The 24,173-nt window shown below is 39.7% G+C and overlaps 1 protein-coding gene across 1 annotated transcript in view; it reads right to left on the reverse strand.

Annotated features, from left to right (window-relative positions):
- The window catches only part of DNAH11 (dynein axonemal heavy chain 11), a 404,290-nt gene that overhangs the window by 161,267 nt on the left and 218,850 nt on the right, over nt 1-24,173 (reverse strand). The window contains exons 45-52 of the mRNA XM_077491239.1: nt 21,532-21,663; nt 18,408-18,581; nt 15,513-15,717; nt 8,175-8,340; nt 7,966-8,068; nt 5,454-5,693; nt 3,599-3,760; nt 8-201 (exon numbers count right to left, since the gene is read on the reverse strand). Coding sequence (XP_077347365.1) covers nt 8-201; nt 3,599-3,760; nt 5,454-5,693; nt 7,966-8,068; nt 8,175-8,340; nt 15,513-15,717; nt 18,408-18,581; nt 21,532-21,663 — 1,376 coding nt within the window. The remainder of the gene's footprint in view (nt 1-7; nt 202-3,598; nt 3,761-5,453; nt 5,694-7,965; nt 8,069-8,174; nt 8,341-15,512; nt 15,718-18,407; nt 18,582-21,531; nt 21,664-24,173) is intronic.

Consider the following 24,173-nt stretch of genomic DNA (forward strand, 5'->3'; position numbering starts at 1 on the left):
TACTTACACATGCTGCATGGCATCTTCAAACAAAACAAGATTCATGGCTGCATTCAGCTCATTGTAGCTGTCTAGAGCTTCATCGAGTGTTTTCCTTAGGGCATCCCATTCTTGCACTGGCAGATAAGATGGCTCTCCAACTCCATTGGCAAAATGACAAAATATAAGAGGCTGCTTTAACAAAACATTGTCTTCTATACCCTAGAATAAAGATACATAAAAAGACAGTTCTCTGATTTGGTCAGGCCAATTACTTTATTCCTTTCAAACACTTGATATGCTGATTTCTAAATAAATGACAAAAATAAAAGGACAGAAAGCAATACAGTAATCCATAAAAAGTGTTCAAAATTGTTTAAACAGAAAAGCAAAAGGTTTCTTGAAATTGAATAGAAAATATTTTCCTGGTGCCCCTGATTTTTACAGTTTACTAACAATGTTTGGAAATGCATTTGAAAGTATAATTTCACTTCTAGACATAATCATGGATGGCAATTAAATAAATCACCAAATATCCCTATTTACTTTTTCTAGAATGTTTGTGTACTTTTTTTGGAAGTCTGTTCCATCTAGGCGACAGCCAACTTCCTGTGAAATTAACTTCCATTAAAGAAAACGTGTACCGACAATAATATATAGGCCAACATTGTTGATGCATTCTGCTTAAAGTGCTACCTGCTGGTCATGCATCCAATGGCTTCAAAATTGTCTAAATCCATGATCTACAACAAGTATGCAGGCAAGGATTTATGACATCCATTTGACTCAACTGGATGAGTACTTGTTCTGGGTGAGAAACATTGAAGGATTTATTTTACAAAAGTATTACATGGTACGACCATGAAACTCAGTTTACAGAGTATGCTGCTTACTTTTTTGGGTGAGAAAGCATTGAAGGATTAATTTTACACCTACGTATTGTATGGTAGAACCATGAAACTCCATTTACAGAGCATGCTGGCTTTCTATTACTTCATAGCTGTTGACGACCTGTGTACACTGACTAATTAAAGGAGAGAGGTCATACATTCATAATTTTTTCAGTTCAACCAGTGCGTCGAATGTGTGGATGGGGAAAACTTTCCACTGAGTTATTTTATTCTGACAGTGGGGAGACTTCCCCACCATCAGAATACACTGATCAGTGCTGCTGGCTATAGCCAGCAGAACGGATTGTTCGGGAAAAACCCAACAGGCTGGATGTACAGAAGTCAACTTCTACACAACCAGACTGCCTATACATGGATCAAAATTCAACTGGTCCCTGATGAACCGGTTTAATTTCGATCCATGTATGGCCGCCTTTAGTCATTCAGCTGTGTATGTGTGTACTCTGGTCTCCTGTCATTCTTGACTATTTCAAATATGGAAGAAAATCATCCTTCAAAATGATTGACATACGTTGGCTGCATGTTCATATATATACAGTATCTATCTAATATATAAATATATATATACATACACACACATTTTTATAAATATCTTATTATATCTTTTCATGTGACAACACTGAAGAATTGACACATGAAAAGAAAGATGATGCACTTTTGTTGTCAGCGGTTTAGACATTATTGGCTGTGTGTTGAATTATTTTGAGGGGACAGAAAATTTACACTGTTATACAAGTTGTACATTCACTACTTTACATTATAGCAAAGTGTCATTTCTTTAGTGTTGTCACATGAAAATATATAAGAAAATATTCACAAAACTGTGAGGGGTGTACTCACTTTTGTGAGATACTGTATATACATATATGAACACACATACATACATGCCCACAGTATATACAGTGCCTTGCAAAAGTATTCGGCCCCCTTGAACTTTTCAACCTTTTGCCACATTTCAGGCTTCAAACATAAAGATATAACATTTTTATTTTTTGTGAAGAATCACCAACAAGTGGGACACAATTGTGAAGTTGAACAAAATCTATTGGATTTTTGAAACTTTTTTAACTAATAAAAAAATGAAAAGTGGGGCGTGCAAAATTATTCGGCCCCCTTGCGTTAATACTTTGTAGAGCCACCTTTTGCTGCGATTACAGCTGCAAGTCATTTGGGGTATGTCTCTATCAGTTTTGCACATTGAGAGACTGAAATTCTTGCCCATTCTGCCTTGCAAAACAGCTCGAGCTCAGTGAGGTTGGATGGAGAGCGTTTGTGAACAGCAGTTTTCAGCTCTTTCCACAGATTCTCAATTGGATTCAGGTCTGGACTTTGACTTGGCCATTCTAACACCTGGATACCTTTATTTGCGAACCATTCCTTTGTAGATTTTGCTGTATGTTTGGGATCATTGTCTTGTTGGAAGATAAATCTCCGTCCCAGTTTCAGGTCTTTTGCAGACTCCAACAGGTTTTCATCCAGAATGGTCCTGTATTTGGCTGCATCCATCTTCCCCTCAATTTTAACCATCTTCCCTGTCCCTGCTGAAGAAAAGCAGGCCCAAACCATGATGCTGCCACCACCATGTTTGACAGTGGGGATGGCGTGTTGAGGGTGATGAGCTGTGTTGCTTTTACGCCAAACATATCGTTTTGCATTGTGGGCAAAAAGTTCGATTTTAGTTTCATCTGACCAGAGCACCTTCTTCCACATGTTTGGTGTGTCTCCCAGGTGGCTTGTGGCAAACTTTAGACAAGACTTTTTATGGATATCTTTGAGAAATGGCTTTCTTCTTGCCACTCTTCCATAAAGGCCAGATTTGTGCAGAGTACGACTGATTGTTGTCCTATGGACAGACTCTCCCACCTCAGCTGTAGTTCTCTGCAGTTCATCCAGAGTGATCATGGGCCTCTTGGCTGCATCTCTGATCAGTCTTCTCCTTGTCTGAGCTGAAAGTTTAGAGGGACGGCCAGGTCTTGGTAGATTTTCAGTGGTCTGATACTCCTTCCATTTCAAAATGATCGCTTGCACAGTGCTCTTTGGGATGTTTAAAGCTTGGGAAATCTTTTTGTATCCAAATCCGGCTTTAAACTTCTCCACAACAGTATTACGGACCTGCCTGGTGTGTTCCTTGGTCTTGATGATGCTCTCTGCACTTTCAACAGAACCCCGAGACTATCACAGAGCAGGTGCATTTATACAGAGACTTGATTACACACAGGTTGATTCTATTTATCACCATCAGTCATTTAGGACAACATTGGATCATTCAGAGATCCTCGCTGAACTTCTGGAGTGAGTTTGCTGCACTGAAAGTAAAGGGACCACTTTTCAGTTTTTTATTTGCCAAAAAAGTTTAAAATATCCAATAGATTTCGTTCCACTTCACAATTGTGTCCCACTTGTTGGTGATTCTTCACAAAAAATAAAAATTTTATATCTTTATGTTTGAAGCCTAAAATGTGGCAAAAGGTTGAAAAGTTCAAGGGGGCCGAATACTTTCGCAAGGCACTGTATATTTATGTATTGGAGTTACACGGTCCCAGCACTCTTCTTATTGCAGGCAGTGCACACAAAGAAAAAAATTGCTGATGAAAGAGAAATATTTTTTTTCTCAGTGGGGACCTACAAATATCTTCTACCAATACACTACTTCCTGGCATGTTTTCCCTCTCCCATTATGACAAATGTCATGGAAACAATGCCCTTACCTCAAAGTATTTTATGGCTGTATCTTGAAGTAGCTTCTTAAACAAATTTAAGTCTTTCTCTTCTATTAGTTTATCCCCATAAACTCGTGAAGACTCATGGAACCACAGTTGAATTAGATCATTTGTTTGTTTTAAACAATCTGGAGTAGCAAACAAAATTCCCTGGAGAAAAGGGAAATTTAAACAGCATAATAAGATACATTTCACTGTAGCATTATATCAGATCCCAAATTAATTCATTATATATGTATTTATACACTAAATTGTGGACTAACTAGAACCTACAAAAGTTATAGAGACTTCCTGACCCCTTGGATGGCAAAATGTGAGCCTTTGGTTCTTAGGTCAGCTATCTGACTAGGGCTACCTTAAGCTTTACTCCGTCTCACAAGCTGAATTTCACATGACATAGGGTTTCTTTAATAAGAATCTCAATCTTAAAATGCGCCATTAACATGCACTTTTCCCTCCGGCAAAAGTCTAGTATCAAAATTTCCTGTATGGTTTAGCATGGCAGAATGCAGAGTCTTTTTATACCAACTGAAGGTCAGACATTACTACACTGGAGGATACTGGGCAAGAACATTCTCTGCGGTTGCACTGAAGTATATAAGCATTAGATCAGAAAACTCTGTATTACTATAAAAAGGCTTGTATACTTGTTATGGATGAAAGAAAGAAAAGAAAAAAAGCGTGCTGTCTTAAAGTGATAAATAATAGCCGCCAGCACAACAGAAATCTGTGAATATGTGAACAAATGGGAAAGTGGTAAAGTGCAGAGCTAAAAGTGAAGGTGAAAGTGAGATTCCCCTGACGGGAAACCATTACTGATGTGCATAAATCATGATAAAATACATACAATATTACTCTAACATACAAACAATAATGATGATGTTAACATAAACCAACAGTGCATATATATATATTAGAATGAAAGTTCCTAAAGTGACTCAAATATATAAAGTGACTTGCGAGATAAATCTGTGAACTAGTTGTCTGTTGATAATCCACCACCAAAAGGAAAGAGGCTTACCAGACAAAATGAACTCAACTAGGCATACACCTGGTGAGTCAACAGAGCTTGTGGTGTAACACCCAGGGAAGAAAATCAGCATACACGGTTTCCGATGTAGACCAATCAGGCAGGGGTCCATCACAATGTATAACATCAATGGGTATCCACCAAGGGAATAGTGACCTAAGATCAAGAACAGATCCTCCCAGTATTATATATGGTAAAATGAAAAAAAGTGGGCCACATAGTGTGATACCATTTACATAAAAGGCATTTTATTGAAATAAGTAAAATGGCCACTCACATTTGAGAAGACCTTAAAAGGCATGTAGGTGAAATCAAATATCGCAGTGGCATCTGCAGAGCCCGTCCCGTCCTGTTTTGTCTCAATAAGACTTCTGGGGTTATGTAAATGAAATCACACTATGTGGCCCAATTTTTTTCCTTTTACCATATATAACACTGGGAGGATCTGTTCTTGATCTTTGGTCACTGTTCCTTTGGTAGATACCTATTGATGTTATACATTGTGACGGAAAGTCAGTTCGTTCGGAAGTCCATCGTAACTCCGTCAAAAGTCCGTTGGGAAGACCGTTGGACCTTTTCTGCTGGAAAATCTGGTCGTGTGTACGTGGCATTAGACTCGAGTTGCTATTTAACTTTTGATGCCATTGCTCATCTCTTCTTAAATTTCTGGTTAGCTGTCATCCTATTTAATGGCTTCACCAATTTCTAAGCCACTGATCAACAACAAATATTCTGACCCCAAATTTTATGCTAAAATTTCATAATTATTATATTTTTTCCATATTGTTACTTGTACTGGGATGTTTAAAATACCTGGAAAATGTTGGCAATGTCTCGCAGATTAAAAATATAATGAAACTTGATTGCAGTAGGCAGGAAATTGTGCACCATTTTCTGGTTGAGCCACATTGCAGCCTGTATGACAGTAGGCCCAGTGCGGAGGATAGAAGGATGAAACGTGTGTTGTTGGAAGTGGAAGCTAAGTATCTTGGCAAAGATGGCTTCCAGTGCATCATTTGAAGGGAAATTTACAGCAAATACTGTGAAATGTCTCTAATCAGGTAAAATAAATCAAAATGGTTTTAGTACATAAATACAAATTCAATGTTTTAATATATAAATACAAATTCAATGTATATTCCAATGTTTTAAATGTAGAAACCTTGAACTAATGATTGATCAACTGAAACTTTATTAACACAATAGGCTCAATTCTCAAAGTTCTACCACAAAGAAAAGGATTATAAATTTTAGCTAAGTAACAGTAATTTTCAAATTTCATCAGACTTGGGATGAGACCGACAATATTTTTTTTGAAAATAAGAATCCATATCCTGATCCTGTGTTAGTGTTGTGAATCAAGCTAACAGCACATTGGCCTTTTTGGTTAAAGGATGCAACCCATCAGATTTTCAACTATTTACAACTCTTCACTTGTGGACCAAGATCTGCTTCCTTCCCATATACCAGACAGTAATAAAGGGACATCAAGGAGAAACGGAAACAAATATGGTAAAACCAGGCCACTCTCTATTAATTCCAGATGAGCTGGTATATGCTACCACAATGGCCATGTTTGACACCACTTCTTAAAGAGGAAGTAAACCCTGATGGGTTTTACTTCCTCTTTTGTTGCATCGCATACTAGCCCATCATGTGCCACTTACCTGCAAACGATGCCTGCGATGTTCCCAATGTCCCCGCTGGTGGCTGCATCCATCTTCACCCCTCTTCTGGGGTCACGGACTCTGGCTCTGTGACTGGCTGGACATGGGCACAGGAGCCGCCAATCACAGCATGGGCCCTGTAGAAATGGCACGGTCGTGCCTTTTGTTCAGTGTGCATGCGCCGATGACATCGGCGCAAGCGTATATTATAAATATCTCCTGAATCGTGCAGGTTTAAGAGATATTTCCAGTACCTACAGGTAAGCCTTATTATAGGTGTACCTGTAGGTAAAAGTGGCATGTAAGGGCTTACAACTACTTTAAGGTTGGTACTTTACGGGATGCCAAATGGCTGACACTCTGCTACACATATGGTGGAACTCTCCTAAAATCAGAAGGTATTGGAAGGGGTTATTGCAATTGGTTTAGATGATTTTTGGGAAAGGTATACCAAAGATCAACCTCAACAATGATTGAATAAACAATTATTGGCATAAACACTCAATGACACAGTCAACAAATGCTAATGTGTTTGGATGCCTTAGATGAAGCATTAACTCCCAGATACTTTCAAACATGCATTGTTGTGCATGTGATCCTTACTTAAATGCTTGATCTTTTAGAGCACACAATGGCATGGCACAATGGACCTACCCTAGAACCCCTACCCTTCTATTCCATCACTGGTTTTATTAAAAACAGCAGTTTTACATAATTGTAGACTTAATTCTAATTCAATATTAAGGCTGCCTAAAGACATTAAATAGTCTGAAGAAAGAGCCAATTTGATTGCCATCAGTTACTGCACTCTGCACTCTCATATTAAACAAACCTAGCTTGTTCAGTATACTTGACAATACAAAAACCATTAGGTGACGTGCAAAGTGTTGACGAGCCGGTAAAAATTCAGTTTACTGTAGACATCCCAGTTAAGTGATAACCCAGTTAATGGATAAGTTCACCTTTGGGAACGTGTGACGTGTTCTCCCCTCCCTGTGGCAGTAGTATAGGAAGAAGTTCCCTGTACTAGCTGTCCCTTTTTAAAATCAGCGCTGCCGTGCAAGTCTTCACCCACATGGCCATGTCATTCATTCACACATCTCTGTTGTGTGATTGAACTACAAGACCCGCCATCCTTTGCAGTTGTCGGCTTATAGTTCTCAATGAACTACCATGGCTTCATTATTTCTTCCTGTCAGTGTATCTGCCTGCCTGTATGGGATGTACAGGTACATAGATATACTGACAGATTTGAAGGAGACCTGCATGGCACCAGCGCTCTGGTGATCACGGGTGAAATGTTTTACAGGCTCAAAAAGAAAAAAAATAATAATAAATGCACATTTTTCTACCTGCTATTTTTGTCTAAAAGGTCAATTTATCCTTAAGATATGAACTCTGACAGATTGATGGACTGAGCAAAAGACAGTATTGTACTCACAATCTTACTAAAAGATCCCATATACATAATTTTTGTACTATGAAGTAATAGAGTAAGACATGATGGACACAGTTTTTAACTGGCAATTTCTTCAACTAAAACCAACACAAAGCAACTGTAGCTATCCATGGCTAAAATGAAAACATAGGCAAAACTGACAATGTGAAAACTAGATATACAGGTGTAAAGTGGGAGGTTTTATGAAATACAGTTTTACCTGCAGTCTTTGGTTAATGGTAAAGCTTCCAGCAGTTGGATTCATACATGCCACATACTGGCAATTATGAACTTCTTTTAGAGTCATCTTCTGCCGTTCATACCTACAACAATGAATTAAAAAGGTGAAGTGCCTTTATTCCATTGCAAAATAACACTGGTCATTTCATTTTGTATTTATTATGTTATGAGCTCATGTGAGCTTGTTACCAGTGTCCATAGTCAAGGTGCTGTCTGATCAGGGCATGTGGTTGGACAGTTCCATACTTGTCAACCTCAGGCATGTTCATGTCATCAATAAAATATACCAATTTTTTATTTCCTATTGGGCCATAGTTACGTCCCGCTTTCTTCTCCAAGGACTTTTCCAGAATCCCTGATGGAAGCAAAACATGTAAGCTAGATACTTGTGCATTAAAGAAGTCCTAAATATGAAATCATCTTAGGGTTCTCTGTGTAGCCAACAGAAAGGCTCCCTCCTTGCAAAAATGGGGATTCTCACTTCCTACTTCATTTTAATATGGAAATAAATTAATAGATTTTGTATTGTTAAAATAAATCAAGCAACTGCAGAGAATAAATCAAATGCTGTTCTTAAGTCGCTTTTTAATTATTTTTACCAGTTTGAGGAAAAAATCTCCAAACATTACAGTGGAGGGAACAAACATGTTCTTTTAGGTTTGCAGTGAAATTAAAACCTTAAACAGTGTTCATTTCTCTTTAGACTAAGTGTTTATAGTCATTTAAAATTAAAAGAAAGAGGAAAACATTTTTTAAATGATGAGAGGTTATTTTCTGCACAGTATTTTAGTGTTTTTTGCTGTATGTAGTAGGTGGGTTTGGCCAGACTAAGATCAGGTTTAGGTGTAATGTTTAGTCTAATGCCACGTACACACGACCGGACTTTTTGACAGCAAAGGTCCGACGGAACAAGTCCGTCGGACAATTCGATCATGTGGGGGCTCTATCGGACCTTTGCTTGGCAAAAAATCCAGCGGACTTTAGAAATAGAACAGGTTTTAAATTTTCCCACCAGAACTCCGCCGGACCGACAAATCCGTTCGTGTGTATGCTAGTCCGAAGGACAAAAAACGACGCTAGGGCAGCTATTGGCTACTGGCTATGAACTTCCTTTTTCTAGTCCGGTCGTACGTCATCACGTTCAAATCCGTCAGACTTTGGTGTCATTGTGTGTGGCCAAGTCCGTTCATTCAGAAAGTCTGTCAGAACTCCGCCGAAAGTCAGTCGGAAAGACCGTCCGACCTAGTCCCTCGAAAAGTCCGGCCGTGTGCATGTGGCATAAGAGTAAGGTTAAGGATGAGATTGTAAGGTGTCACTTGATTTCTACCCCAACAACTTCTCTGTGGTAGAATCCAATGTACCATTTCTAACGCAAGTGTGACTTTCTAAGATATTGGGAAGCTTAGATATGATCTGCATCATGAAATAAATATAAGTGATCCTGCGAAAGGAATAAATACCAGCAGGGAAATGAAACAAATTAGAAGAGGAAAAGCGTGTGATAATTAAATGAAAAAGGAACTTCTGCCACCTAAGTGGAGTACATTAGTAAGAGAAAGATGAAGTAGAGATTGGCGCTGTTCAAAAACCTTAGTGAAATAAAAAGTGCAAAAAAAATAAAAATAAATATAAAAATACCAAAAGGTGACAGTGGTGATAATTAAAAATAGGTGTGACTTGATGTTCATTGTAATCTAACATTTATTTTTTTGTTTTTATCACGTTTTTAATGTTTACCAATCATTGTGTTTACATGTGTGTAAGCTTCACATTTTTCACTTTGTTATCACTTTTGCAGATATAAACTTATATAGGAGAATAGTTAATGAACATCAAGTCACACCTATTTTTAATTATCACCACTGTCACTTTTTGGTATTTTTATATTTATTTTTGTTTTTTTTACACTTTTTTATTTCGCGAAGGTTTTTGAACAGCGCCAATCTCTACTTTTTTCTTACTCATGATCTGTATCATAATATACACATTATCTCACAAAAGTGAGGACACCCCTCACATTTTTCTAAATATTTTAATATATCTTTTCATGTGACAACACTGAATAAAGGATACTTTGCTACAATGTAAAGTAGTGAGTGTACAGCTTGTATAGCAGTGTCAATTTGCTGTCCCCTCAAAATAACTCAACACACAGGCATTAATGTCTAAACCTCTGGCAACAAAAGTAAGTACACCCATAAGTGAAAATGTCCAAATTGGGCCCAAAGTGTCAATATTTTGTACGGCCACCATTATTTTCCAGCACTGCCTTAACCCTCTTGGGCATGGAGTTCACCAGAGCTTCACAGGTTGCCACTGGAATCCTCTTCCACTCCTCCATGACGACATCACAGAGATGGTGGATGTTAGAGACCTTGAACTCCTCCACCTTCCTTTTTTATGATGCCCTACAGATGCTCAGTAGGGTTTAGGTCTGGAGACATGCTTGGCCAGTCCATCACCTTTACCCTCAATTTCTTTAGCAAGGCAGTAATCGTCTAGGACAGGTATGTCCAAAGTCCGGCCCGCGGGCCATTTGCGGCCCGCGGTCCGGTTTTGAACGGCCCGCCTGCTCTTTCTCAATTTATTGTGCTGCGGGATCAGGGCTGTCAGATCAGCCGATCCCCGGCACTGTGAGAAGCTCCGTGAGCTTCAAAAGTGAAAGTAAAGTGCAGAGGAGTGTGCTGTGCTCTCTGCTTCCCCCTACAGTGCAGTACCCGGCTGAATGAGGAAGCTGCAAAAGGTACTGTACTACAAGCTAGATTCGTGTTAAAAAGGCCTTTATTCATGTCTGTGTGTGTGCACATCTGTATGTGTGTGTGTGCACATGTGTCTGTATGTGTGTGTGTGTGTGTGCGCACATGTGTCTGTATGTGTGTGTGTGAGCACATGTGCCTGTATGTGTGTGTGTGAGCACATGTGTCTGTATGTGTGTGTGTGAGCACATGTGCCTGTATGTGTGTGTGTGAGCACATGTGCCTGTATGTGTGTGTATGAGCACATGTGTCTGTATGTGTGTGTGTGAGCACATGTGCCTGTATGTGTGTGTGTGAGCACATGTGTCTGTATGTGTGTGTGTGCACATGTGTCTGTATGTGTGTGTGTGTGTGCGCACATGTGTCTGTATGTGTGTGTGTGTGCACATGTGTCTGTATGTGTGTGTGTGTGTGTGTGTGCACATGTGTCTGTATGTGTGTGCGTGTGCACATGTGTCTGTATGTGTGTGTGTGCACATGTGTCTGTATGTGTGTGTGTGTGTGCGCACATGTGTCTGTATGTGTGTGTGTGTGCACATGTGTCTGTATGTGTGTGTGTGAGCACATGTGTCTGTATGTGTGTGTGTGAGCACATGTGCCTGTATGTGTGTGTGTGAGCACATGTGTCTGTATGTGTGTGTGTGCACATGTGTCTGTATGTGTGTGTGTGTGTGCGCACATGTGTCTGTATGTGTGTGTGTGCACATGTGTCTGTATGTGTGTGCGTGTGCACATGTGTCTGTATGTGTGTGTGTGTGCACATGTGTCTGTATGTGTGTGTGTGTGTGTGTGTGCACATGTGTCTGTATGTGTGTGCGTGTGCACATGTGTCTGTATGTGTGTGTGTGAGCACATGTGTCTGTATGTGTGTGTGTGTGCACATGTGTCTGTATGTGTGTGTGTGCACATGTGTCTGTATGTGTGTGTGTGTGCGCACATGTGTCTGTATGTGTGTGTGTGTGCACATGTGTCTGTATGTGTGTGTGTGTGCACATGTGTCTGTATGTGTGTGCGTGTGCACATGTGTCTGTATGTGTGTGCGTGTGCACATGTGTCTGTATGTGTGTGTGTGTGCGTGTGCACATGTGTCTGTATGTGTGTGTGCACATGTGTCTGTATGTGTGTGTGCACATGTGTCTGTATGTGTGTGTGCACGTGTGTCTGTATGTGTGTGTGCACATGTGTCTGTATGTGTATGTGCACATGTGTCTGTGTGTGTGCACATGTGTCTGTATGTGTGTGTGTGTGTGTGCACATGTGTCTGTATGTGTGTGTGTGAGCACATGTGCCTGTATGTGTGTGTGTGAGCACATGTGTCTGTATGTGTGTGTGTGAGCACATGTGTCTGTATGTGTGTGTGTGCACATGTGTCTGTATGTGTGTGTGTGTGCGCGCACATGTGTCTGTATGTGTGTGTGTGTGCACATGTGTCTGTATGTGTGTGTGTGCACATGTGTCTGTATGTGTGTGCGTGTGCACATGTGTCTGTGTGTGTGTGTGAGCACATGTGTCTGTATGTGTGTGTGTGTGCACATGTGTCTGTATGTGTGTGTGTGCACATGTGTCTGTATGTGTGTGTGTGCACATGTGTCTGTATGTGTGTGTGTGTGTGTGCGCACATGTGTCTGTATGTGTGTGTGTGTGCACATGTGTCTGTATGTGTGTGTGTGTGTGTGTGTGTGTGTGCACATGTGTCTGTATGTGTGTGCGTGTGCACATGTGTCTGTATGTGTGTGTGTGTGTGCGTGTGCACATGTGTCTGTATGTGTGTGTGCACATGTGTCTGTATGTGTGTGTGCACATGTGTCTGTATGTGTATGTGCACATGTGTCTGTGTGTGTGCACATGTGTCTGTATGTGTGTGTGCACATGTGTCTGTATGTGTGTGTGCACATGTGTCTGTATGTGTGTGTGTGTGCACATGTGTCTGTATGTGTGTGTGCACGTGTCTGTATGTGTGTGTGCACATGTGTCTGTATGTGTGTGTGTGTGCACATGTGTCTGTATGTGTGTGTGTGTGTGCACATGTGTCTGTATGTGTGTGTGTGTGCACATGTGTCTGTATGTGTGTGTGTGTGTGCACATGTGTCTGTATCTGTGTGTGTGTGTGTGTGTGTGCACATGTGTCTGTGTGTGTGTGTGTGTGTGCACATGTGTCTGTATGTGTGTGTGTGTGTGCACATGTGTCTGTATGTGTGTGTGCACATGTGTCTGTATGTGTGTGTGCACATGTGTCTGTATGTGTGTGTGTGTGTGTGTGTCTGTATGTGTGTGTGTGTGTGTGTGTGTGCACATGTGTCTGTATGTATGTGTGTGTGTGTGTGTGTGTGTGTGTGTGTGTGTGTGTGTGTGTGCACATGTGTCTGTATATGTGTGTGTGTGTGTGTGTGCACATGTGTCTGTATGTGTGTGTGCGCACATGTGTCTGTGTGTGTTTTTTTTTTAAATTTTTTTTTATTGCACTGTACCAAAAGCACCCTACATTTTCCAATGTGTGGGGTACCATTAAGAATTAACGGTGCCCCCTAAAGTGCAGAGCATTCGTCTGTGTGTTGGGAACGAGTGCAACAAAGGCAAGAGAATTCTTGTTGGGCTGTGTATTAGTGCTCGGATGGACACACTTAGACCGAATTTTCAATGGTTCAAAGAATGTCAGGCAAAATGGTCGGCCCTCAGGCATGTTCACTTCATCAAATCCGGCCCACTTTGAAAAAAGTTTGGACACCCCTGGTCTAGGAGATGTGTTTGGGTCGTTATGTTGGAATACTTCCCTGAGGCCCAGTCTCCGGAGGGAGGGGATCATGCTCTGCTTCAGTATGTCACAGTACATGTTGGCATTCATGGTTCCCTTTAATGAACTGTAGCTCCCCAGTGCTGGCAGCACTCATGCAGTCCCAGACCATGACACTCCCATCGCCATGCTTGACTGTAGGCAAGACAAACTTGTCTTTGTACTCCTCACCTGGTTGTCGCCCCACATACTTGACACCATCTGAGCCAAAAACGTTTATCTTGGTCTCATCAGACCACAGGACATGGTTCCATTAATTCATGTCCTTAGTCTGCTTGTCTTCAGCAAACTATCTTCGGGCTTGTGCATCATCTTTAGAAGAGGCTTCTTTCTGGGACGACAGCCGTGCAGACCAATTTGATGCAGGGTGCGGCGTATGGTCTGAGAACTGACAGGCTGACCCCCCACCCCTTCAACCTCTGCAGCAATGCTGGCAGCACTCATACGTCTATATCCCAAAGACAACCTCTGGGTATTATGCTGAGCACGTGCACTCAACTTCTTTGGTCGACCATGGCGAGACCTGTTCTGAGTGGAACCTATCCTGTTAAACCACTGTATGGGCTTGGCCACCATGCTGCAGCTCAGTTTCAGGGTCTTGACAATCTTCTTATAGCCTATGCCATCTTTATGTAGCACAACAGTTCTTTTTTTCAGATTCTCAGAGAGTTCTTTGCCATAATACTGAACTTCCAGTAACCAGTATAAGAGAGTGAGAGCAATAACACCAAACGTAACACACCTGCTCCCCATTCACACCTGAGACCTTGTAACACTAATGAGTCACATGACGACGGGGAGGGAAAATGGCTATTTGAGCCCAATTTGGACATTTTCACTTAGGGGTGTACTCACTGTTGTTGCCAGCGGTTTAGACAAAATAATGACTGCGTGTTGAGCTATTTTGAGGAGAAAGCAAATTTACACTGTTATATAAGCTGTACACTCACTACTTTACATTGTAGCAAAGTGTAATTTCTTCAGTGTTGTCACCTGAAAAAAATATAATAAAATATTTACAAAAATGTGAGGGGTGTACTCACTTTTGTGAGATAATGTACATATGAAACTCAGAATCTTTTTTTAACTTGTTTATTGGTTGTTATCTTGTCCTGCTGGTACCAGGAAAATGTCCCTGGTCTTTGCCTAGGCCAAGAAAAACAGAGAACCACTGCAGTCACTAGCAGTACAGAACTACAGGGTATTCAAAAATAATACATGACATACAGTGAATGCCATTGTTTGTCAGATATCGTTTTATACTGTTACTAATTTTTCAAGCAAAGAAATAGCTGGTAACAAATCTATACATTATATTCAAATATTATACAATCTTTTTAACACAATGTATGTTTGTGTGTATGTGGGACAATATGAAAGAGATCGGTTTTATATACAACGTAAATTATTCTATGTATCATTGGTAATTACAATATATATTTACATGGGGGGGGGGCATATTTTCTCATTAAATGCTCAAATGCTGCTTCCTGTTTTGACTGCACAACGCAAATCTATGTCAGCTGACCAACAGAAAACAATGCACTGCCTGCATGACTGGTATCTTAAATTTGATGATAACCCTAGTTTTCAGCCAAGGAAGATGCCATCTTGGCCTCCGTTTAATCTTTAACTGCCATGAAGCTGCACATGTGATTAGTTATGACACCAGCCATTGGATGGTTTGACAGTTTGGTTGAGAGTGCAACCAATGTGACAGTTAGCATTTCCGGCAGTTGATAAGCAGGAATGTTGGTATCCTATCTTGGCAGTTGATAAGCAGAGATGTTGAATGAAGTGGAGTAAAATACAGAGCCCCCTCTAGTGGCTAATCCACAAATCTCTATATTAACACAATAAACATGGAAAACCAAGCATTAAAATGCGAAACCTCAAATCACAAATGATTTTAAATTAAACACAACCTTGATTCAAAATAATTGATCACTAAAAACATTATACTTTCTCTTGCTTGCTTACTTTGCAGTGCAGCTGATGTGGTATAGTAGTTGAATGGAACTTTAGATATCATGTAAAGGTCAGACAGGAAGGCCAATCTGTCATTCAGGAACACCGTCTTGCCCACTCCTGCACCTCCCACTAACATAACTGGCTTGGCTTTCTGTATCAGCAGGTCAGTAAAGTATCCCAGACACGTGGTTTCAGAGGTATGGACAAAAACAGCCTGCAGTAATGAATACATAGCAATATGTGACAATAGTAATGGATTCCTGAGCTGAATATGGTAAAGTTAAAACATTATAAACAAACATAATAAGTTTGGTTATCAAAATTAATAACACCAGAATATCTGATTGCTTATATAGAAACCAAATATATTACTGTGAAATCAATAAATATTGTAAAGAGGAGGTCAGTGTTAATAAAGCAGAACTTTTTCCTGGAAGCATTTAGGCTTCACTCATACTCAAGATCCTTATTTACTTTTTAACATATGAGTATGTGCATCCAAAGTTCTAGCAATAGTGGCTTATAGAGCTGTTTACAAAGCAGTGTTAGCAATGAGATGTCTTCTCTGCAGTATTGAACAACTGTATACAGCACGTTGAGAGCGCTTCACATTGACTGCAGCATCTGGCTTCCTATACAATGTACTGTCGAGACTATACCAGAAAACCATGGGTCAGATTGGGTTAAAGATGTGAGTGGGCCTTTAGGTGCATGCACACGGACATATTAATTCAGTTTTTTTTTTTTTAAAAGCAAGTATAATGTATGGTAAAAGAAAACACCAGTTATTTCATTAAAATTTTAAACTTAAATGGCAGAGAAAATTTAGTACTGTCCGTGATACTTTAAAAACTTAAATGGAGAACTCAATATTTTGCTTTTCGCAACACAAACTTTTTTTTTATATAGAAAGCTTTTCCTACAAAAAGTCAGGTAAATCTATTTGATTTATTAAGCTGGGGCAAAAAAAATATAAAAAATATCATCCGATTCCTTCACAGTATAAGTATATTAAGTGCAACTATCCCCAGGGAAACCTGACACATCTACAGTGGCCCTGCCCAAAATGCAAATGATACTGGTCTGAGGTTATTAGGTTATCAATGCTGTAATGGGGTCCGCTCCTGTAGTCTCAAGATCACTTTTTTTCCACTCATAAAATTCTTAAAGTTAAAGTGGAGTTTCGGCCTCTAAAAAAAAAAATGTAAAAGTCAACAGCTAAAAATACTGTAGCTGCTGACTTTTATTATAAGGACACTTACCTTGTCCAGGGATTATGCTTTCTGAATGGCCCCATCATCTTCTGGGACACACACAGGTTCCAGAAGGCAGTGGGGGGGGGGGGGGCAGAAGGAGGAGGGGCCGACCTGAGTGTAGTCTTAAAATTATGACTTTAATAGGATAAGATTAAAAACACTTACAAGATGATAGAAAATGCATGCTCGTCAAAGTAAAGTGCAGCCCTGGTATTCCCCATGGCTCTGTAGGTCCCACCGCTGTTCCAGATAGCTGGAAAGGATAGAGCAGCTGGCTGGAATGGATCACAGTGTTTCTCCAGGAGCAAAGGAACCAGGAAACTCCACACTGACCAGCATGGACCATGGAACAGGAAGTGATGTCACCAGCGTCTGATTGAACCAAGGTAGGGCTGGAATCTTGTCAATCAGGGTGGTGAAAGTGGTGAAAGGCTATGCGCTCTGAGCTGACTGCTCCTTCTATTGCATGTCTTGCAGAGTTCTGGACACACTCCGAAGGATGGCTGCCTTCTTTTTAACCCTTAATACCCCTTTCTCTTCGAAATACCCAACCTATGGATACACCACCATCCAGCTATTACAGTTACAGAATATACCCCTAAGGATTACTTCATCTGGAGCGCCAGATAAACACAGACTAGGATACAAATGCAAAGATGACGTACCTTGCTGCGGCGAGGTAGGATGGATGCCCTGCTGGAGAAGGACAAAAAAGGTACAAAACACACACAAAAAAAAAGATATCCAAAAATGAGGGGGGGGGGGGGCGGTGGGTTATATAGTGCTCGATTGCTTTAGACCTAGTTTCATTTTAGCCTGGAACTCCGCTTTAAATTGATTTCAACTCCCCCCCCCCCCCCAAATGTGGATTATTGGCTACAGAAATTGAATAGGTGTATAGCATATGAAAAGCAAAACATATCTCTTATATAATAAGAGTAATAATTATTGCTTATATTACATAAGACTATATGCAAATTCAATCACATTTGCAAACACCAGCTGGGCACTACATAGCTGGATGCCTTGTAATCTATACATACCAGGCACATTTTTCTGTACCTGCTGGTATTGACTGGTTTGGGCCGGTTGGTATGTCTTTTTATGGTCACGTGCTCCATTTGTATTAGGTTGGTTTGGACCTGTACCTAATGAAATTTGCTGGTTTGTGCAGGTTGTTATGTCTGTTTTTATGATCACATGCTCCATTTGTATTAGGTTGGTTTGGACCTGTACCTGATGATATTTATGTTTTTTTGGTCCAGATGGACACATTGGGGGTTATTGAAAGGCAAATCCACTTTGCACTGAAAGTGCACTTGGAAGTTCAGTCACTCTAAATCTAAGGGGTAGATCTGAAATGAGTGGAAACTCTGCTGATTTTATCATCCAATCATGTGGTGCAAGCTAAAATGCTGTTTTCTATTTCCCTTGCATATTTCCCTCGGATCTACAGTGACTTTACTTCCAAGTGCACTTTCAGTGCAAAGTGGATTTGCCTTTAGTAAATAACCCCCAATGTGTTGTTGTGTGTATATCAGATATACAATTCCAAAGAACAATGGATTAAAAAAAAATATATATAGCCCACAGAAAATAATCCAAATATTAGTTTTAATTCCATAATATGAAATGATATTCTACCTACCTGTAGTGGCATATCTGGATCCATGTTAAATTTTAAGACTTTTTCACTCCATGGGGAAAACTTTCTAGTTTTGTTATCCAGATAATAGTCAAAAACTGTTCCTTGCCCTGGAAATTTCACCGCTTTCATTTCTTTGATCCACCAATGGCTGAATTCAGCTCTGTAATCTATCAGCTTTAAACATAAAAAACTTGCATCAAGATTACTCTTTTTTTTCCCCTTACAAAAATAATAAATACATTCTCATAAGTAGCTGCAGGCTTCCCACGATCCTGGGCACCTGAAGTCCCAGGCATCAGCTGCATTACACCTGAGCCAAAGTCCATGGCGCCAAACCCAGGATAAAATCTCTTGAAAGTCTCTGTCTTATTGTAAACCTCATTTTGCATTATGTGCTATCCTTACATTTCAAATAAAGCAGAACTACTACATAATAATTTATCTCAATTTGGATGTATTAAGTGGAAGGTCATCTAGCGTACCACATTCATTGTTGGTTTGTTGCCCCTCTGCTACTGAATACATGCTCTTTTGAAGATTTTTGGTGTTTGTGTTCTATATTTAAAGGTGATTTACTAGATGAAGAACCAAAGACTTGTTTCATGGGAATGAATGTCTGCGTCTTATCAAGGATGTGTATAATCTGTGTTTATTACAGATTTCAATCAACATGAAAAAAAAATACAAAAAAGAGCCCCCTTATGCCGGCCATACATGGTTCAAATTTTGAAAGAATTTTCTTTCAAAAATTGTATCTAAGAATTTTTGTACGAATTTCGCACCATTAGTGGGCTGCAGCAACAGCCAATTTTCGTGCTGAAATCAAATTTGCGGAATCGGTCATGTTGGAAATTTTTTGAAAAGCAAACGATATTCTAATCAATGATGGGAGAATCGTGTGAGAAATGTAATAAGAAAAGAAAATTTACGAAGAGAAAAGAAGATTCCCGGCCACGAAAATTATTTTCTGCAGCAACCTGAGATGAAATTGAAGGCTTGGTTGGCCGAATTTCGAAAATCGATAGTGGCATCATTGGATCACAAAAAAAAAAAAAATTTCTGATTTTGAAAAGAAAATTTGTTCGAAACTCGACCATGTATGGCCTGCATAAGTCATAAAATCTACAAGTGCTTCACCAACCTTGGCATGTAGGAAACGTTTTCACGTGTGCATAAAAAATAAATAAATACCGGAGTACCGGTTTGTTACGGCACCTACAGGGCTGAAGCACCTGAAGTCTGACAGGCAGCAGCGGGAGCAGAAGTGGTTGGCACCCACTGCTGATAGCTTCTGCCATAGACATTTTTGGGTGGCAGTAGTCTAGCACATCTAAGGAGGTAATCTGCAGTACAGTATATCACATTTTGTTCTTGGGGCAGGTCATTCATTGTGAATGGGCTGGAAGTGCACTTTCTTTTTTTTTAACACACAGTTGTCCACTGAAGTTCATGTGAAAACATTTTACATATTTAACATGACTCATGCTGAGTGGACTAGCAAGAAACTTTCTTCCTGTCTCCAGCCTTCTAATGGTGTTGAAGTAAACAAAAAACATATTGGTTGGTTGCCACTGCTGGGTTGCTTCTAAGCATTACGGGTTACCTGGCTGGTTTTCAGATCTTGTGGCTTGTGTGTTCCCCAAACTCACAAACCTGAACAAGTATGCAGACTGGGAGTTAGGACTTCATTGGCTGCATACTTATCATAGGTCAGTGATTTACAAAAAATATTAACTCCACAGACAACCTTTTTCAGAAGGAAGTCAGCAAAAGCAGACACCATATTCCATCTTCCATATTCTGTTACTGGTTTCCTTTTACTCATTAGACTCTTAAGCTCTTCTCTAAGCCCTTGTACACACGGTCGGACATTCAGATGGAAAATGTCCGATCGGACCGTGTTGTCGGATAATCCGACTGTGTGTGGGCTCCATTGGACTGTTTCCGTCGGAATATCTGACGGACAAAGTTTTAGAGCTGGGCTATAAAACTTTCCGACAACATGATCCAATCAGACTTTGTCCGATTGTGTGTAGAGAATTTGGATCGGACAAAGTGCCACGCATGCTCAGATCAAATTCCTAGACCAAAGCTATTGGCTACTAGCCTGAACGTAGTCCCATCGTAACTAAATAACGTCATCACGTTACGTGCAATCGGATTTTCCGACAACTTTGTCCGACCGTGTGTATGCAACACAAGTTTCGGCCAAAATCCGATGGATTTTGTTGTCGGAATGTACGACCGTGTGTACAAGGGCTAACAGTGCAAATTTGTGTCATTATTACTATTTGTCTGTACTTGTATTTAACAAATTGCTGGTAGAGTAGGCATTGGAAATAGGGATCACGTTTATGCCATAAAGTGGCAGACCAGAGTTCTTGGCACTTCTTAGCTGTGAGCAGGCAAATCTGCAGCCAATTCAACCACATTATCATGCAAAGAACATTAAAAGTGGTTGTAGGGCTACTGCTTTTACGTATTGAAGCATACATCTTCCATCCTGCGGTTTATTATCCAGATGGATATGTATTTGCCTTCAGGGTTGGCCCATGTATGGGCAGCAGTAATGTTAATCTTGCTGCTGATTGTTACCAAGATAAATACAGAGTTTTAAAGAACTCTAAATAAAACTCAACTACATAAAATGCTCTTCAGATTTAATAAAAGTGATGTGCAAGAGCCAGTATAGAAGTACATTAAGAACCAATATTTCTAAGAATGCTCATTATAATGGAAGATTTAGTCATCCTCAGTAGATAGTGTGTTTCCATTTTAACTTAGCTGGGCCTGATTGTCTTTGTTCTTCCTGACCTTGTTCTTGGGTATCAAAGAGAAGATGGGAATATCAAGAAAGGAAATACACAAAAGACTGAGCAATTACATAAGGGTAGAAGAAAGAAGAAGTTAATAAAGGAAAATTACAGGGTGACGAGCAGAAATAAAGATCTTGTAGTGTTTTATGTCATGTGCATGAATACTTCACCCTTTCTGCAGTCATCCTGATGAATGAAGACGATGCTTTGCGCCTGCTTAGTATGCAATGCTTTTTGGATGGAATGTTACACATATGACAAAGATATCGGCCAGGCATACAAACAAATCTCAAGCTGTCATTACAAACCTGATCTTTATGCAGGGCCCCACCAAAAGCCCAGATAGAGGCAAAGACAAAATACAACTCATACAAGTCTCTTGATGAGTCTGGTGGCACATTCTCCGGGGTCAGGAGACAGTCCAGAAGAGAACACAGGGTCTAGAGAAGATGGACAATACACAACAGAAAGTGAACAACTGTTCAGATGAATGATTATTTCTTTCAAAATGTTTTTGATTCTGATTAAATAACTTGAGAATCTTTACTCAATAAATTGTAGATGCGTTTCTTTATGACAGTTCATTGTTTCTTGTATTAGGCCTTTGTTAGTCTATCTGTACCCGCATTTGTTGTCATGACATGATGTTGTGATGCATACCACTAAATAAAGAATTTTGAATATCTAGTTATGTGCAGATGAAATGTATAAACAGGAACTTGCTTTTCATATGATTAGATAAAATAACACAAATATCTTAAGCTGTGACTTAAGGGATTTGCATAAAACCTGCACAAATCATAAAACCAACTATTAAAGTGAATGAGATTAAGAAATCAACACAATTCATATCATGAATGTGTCCAGAAATAATTATAATGTCCCAAGTATGTGAATCCAAAAATCCATCAATTAGCGAAAAGTAATTCTTCCAAGAACAGACCACCACTGTGTGCCAGCTACCAGAGATCCACACCGCCGCTTACCAGAAACTTAGAGCGCTTAAGGGATAAAATGCCAAATGGATGGATAAAGACAGTAGTTAATTCCAGGTATCCCAGGGTACTTCTACCAGACGGCAATCCTAATACAATGATAATATAATACACAATGCCTCAATTAGGCACATCAATATTAGTCATAAATACCAAAGCCCAGGAATTAATATTAAAATAATATAAATATTAGTATTATCGTCTGGTAAAAGAGCACTCTGGTGGATGTAGCCTGCAGCATATTTAGATATTAGCCTTCACTGCCAACTCTGTAGCCCCTTGGAAGACATTCCTTCAGGCGAAACATGTAGGGAAGCGGTGGCGTCATCACGTCCACTTTGGTAAGGCGCTTGATATATGCCTTGTACCTTTTCTTGTTTGTGAGTACATACATTTTATTTGAATAAAGAATAAAGCGTGGTTTGGATGTACTTCACTATTTGCATTTTCCTTGCTCTTCCTTTCTTTTGTATCAGTGGCTATTGAGGTATTGGTCTGAGTGTTCTATCTAATGGAAACACGAGCAGGGCAGTCAGGAAGTGTGGAGTGCTATGCCTCGGATTAACTGCTGTCACCATCCATCCATTTGGGATTTTATCTCTTAAGCGCTGTTAAATCAACAACACATTATTATGAATAGTATTGACTTCATAATCACATTTACTTTAATAGTTGGTTTTATGATTTGTGAAGGTTTCATGAGAATCACTTAAAGTGACAGAACAGCATATTTGTTTTATTCTATTAAGGAATATTTATATACGTGTATACAAATTGGTCAGTGCTGCTGTCAAGTGTTTATGTTTGTAGAAGCACTTTTAGTGAGGGTTACGTATTGTTTGTTTTTGGCACATATAATTAGATAACTGAGTGAAGATTTTCAACTCATTTAGTCATCAGCCTTTTCCTCTATACTCATCTGCAGCCAAAATGTATTCTGCATTTATATAAAAAATGACTGGATGTTATTTATCAAAGTATCTGAATCAAGAACAGTTGTTTCTGCAGTTTTACCCAGGTCATCCCTTTAATTTGCTTAGTACTGTAAAGCAAATGAGATCCGATTGGGCACTAGCAGAAAAAAAGTAGACACTTCAACACATTCTTCAGAAAGACAGCAGGCCTTAGGCCCCTTTCATACGAGCTGTCCGATCAGGTCTACCTGTCATTTTTTCAGGAGAACCTGATCGAACCCTCCAGTCTTTTCTATGGAGCGGCGGATGTCCGCCATTTGATCCCATCCTGTCCGCAAAAAACAGACAGATGGTGGTCCTATTGCCCATCCGTCCAGCGGATTGGATGGAAACAGACAGGCAGTCCGTTTCCATCTGATCGCCCCATAGAGGAGAGTGGGACTGTGTTTGTGTCTGCTCTGCATAGCAAAGTGGACACGGATCTGTCATGGGCCTGCTCAGCGGGGATCAGCTGAGAGATCCCAACTGAGCAAGAGGATTTTGCTTAGCGGAGGAGGCCGTGTGAAAGAGGCCTTAGTATATCTAAAATGTAGTGCTCAAATGGGTGTGTACATGCATACTCATGTCTATAAACATTAATACGTTGTCTAATATGTATATAATATCTGTATGTCAAAGTCTATTGTTGGTGATAGAGTCATTTATCTAATTATTGGATGAAAATTTTTTTATTTTTTCAAAGTATTTAACATTTATCAATCATTTTTTTAACTACTAATTTGATAGCGTTCAGCCAATTTTTCTGGAATGAATATGAAAGATATCGGATTGCTTGGAAAATTCTAATTTTAGCAAGATGATTGTGCAGTGTATTGAGTAATGAATCCGTTCTGAAACAATTACTTTTCATTTTTGTTTACTTCTATGAAAAAAAAATTGACACTGAAAGTGATATGCCTATTACAGACAAGCATACTTAAAACTATTGCTTTAGATATCTGACTGATAAAAACGATTAGATCATATGGTCAACCATTTGAA

This window comes from Lithobates pipiens, unplaced genomic scaffold, assembly GCF_037356315.1.
Source record: "Lithobates pipiens isolate NorthernLeopardFrog02 unplaced genomic scaffold, aLitPip1_a1.2 Scaffold_19, whole genome shotgun sequence".
Classification (NCBI taxonomy): domain Eukaryota; kingdom Metazoa; phylum Chordata; class Amphibia; order Anura; family Ranidae; genus Lithobates; species Lithobates pipiens.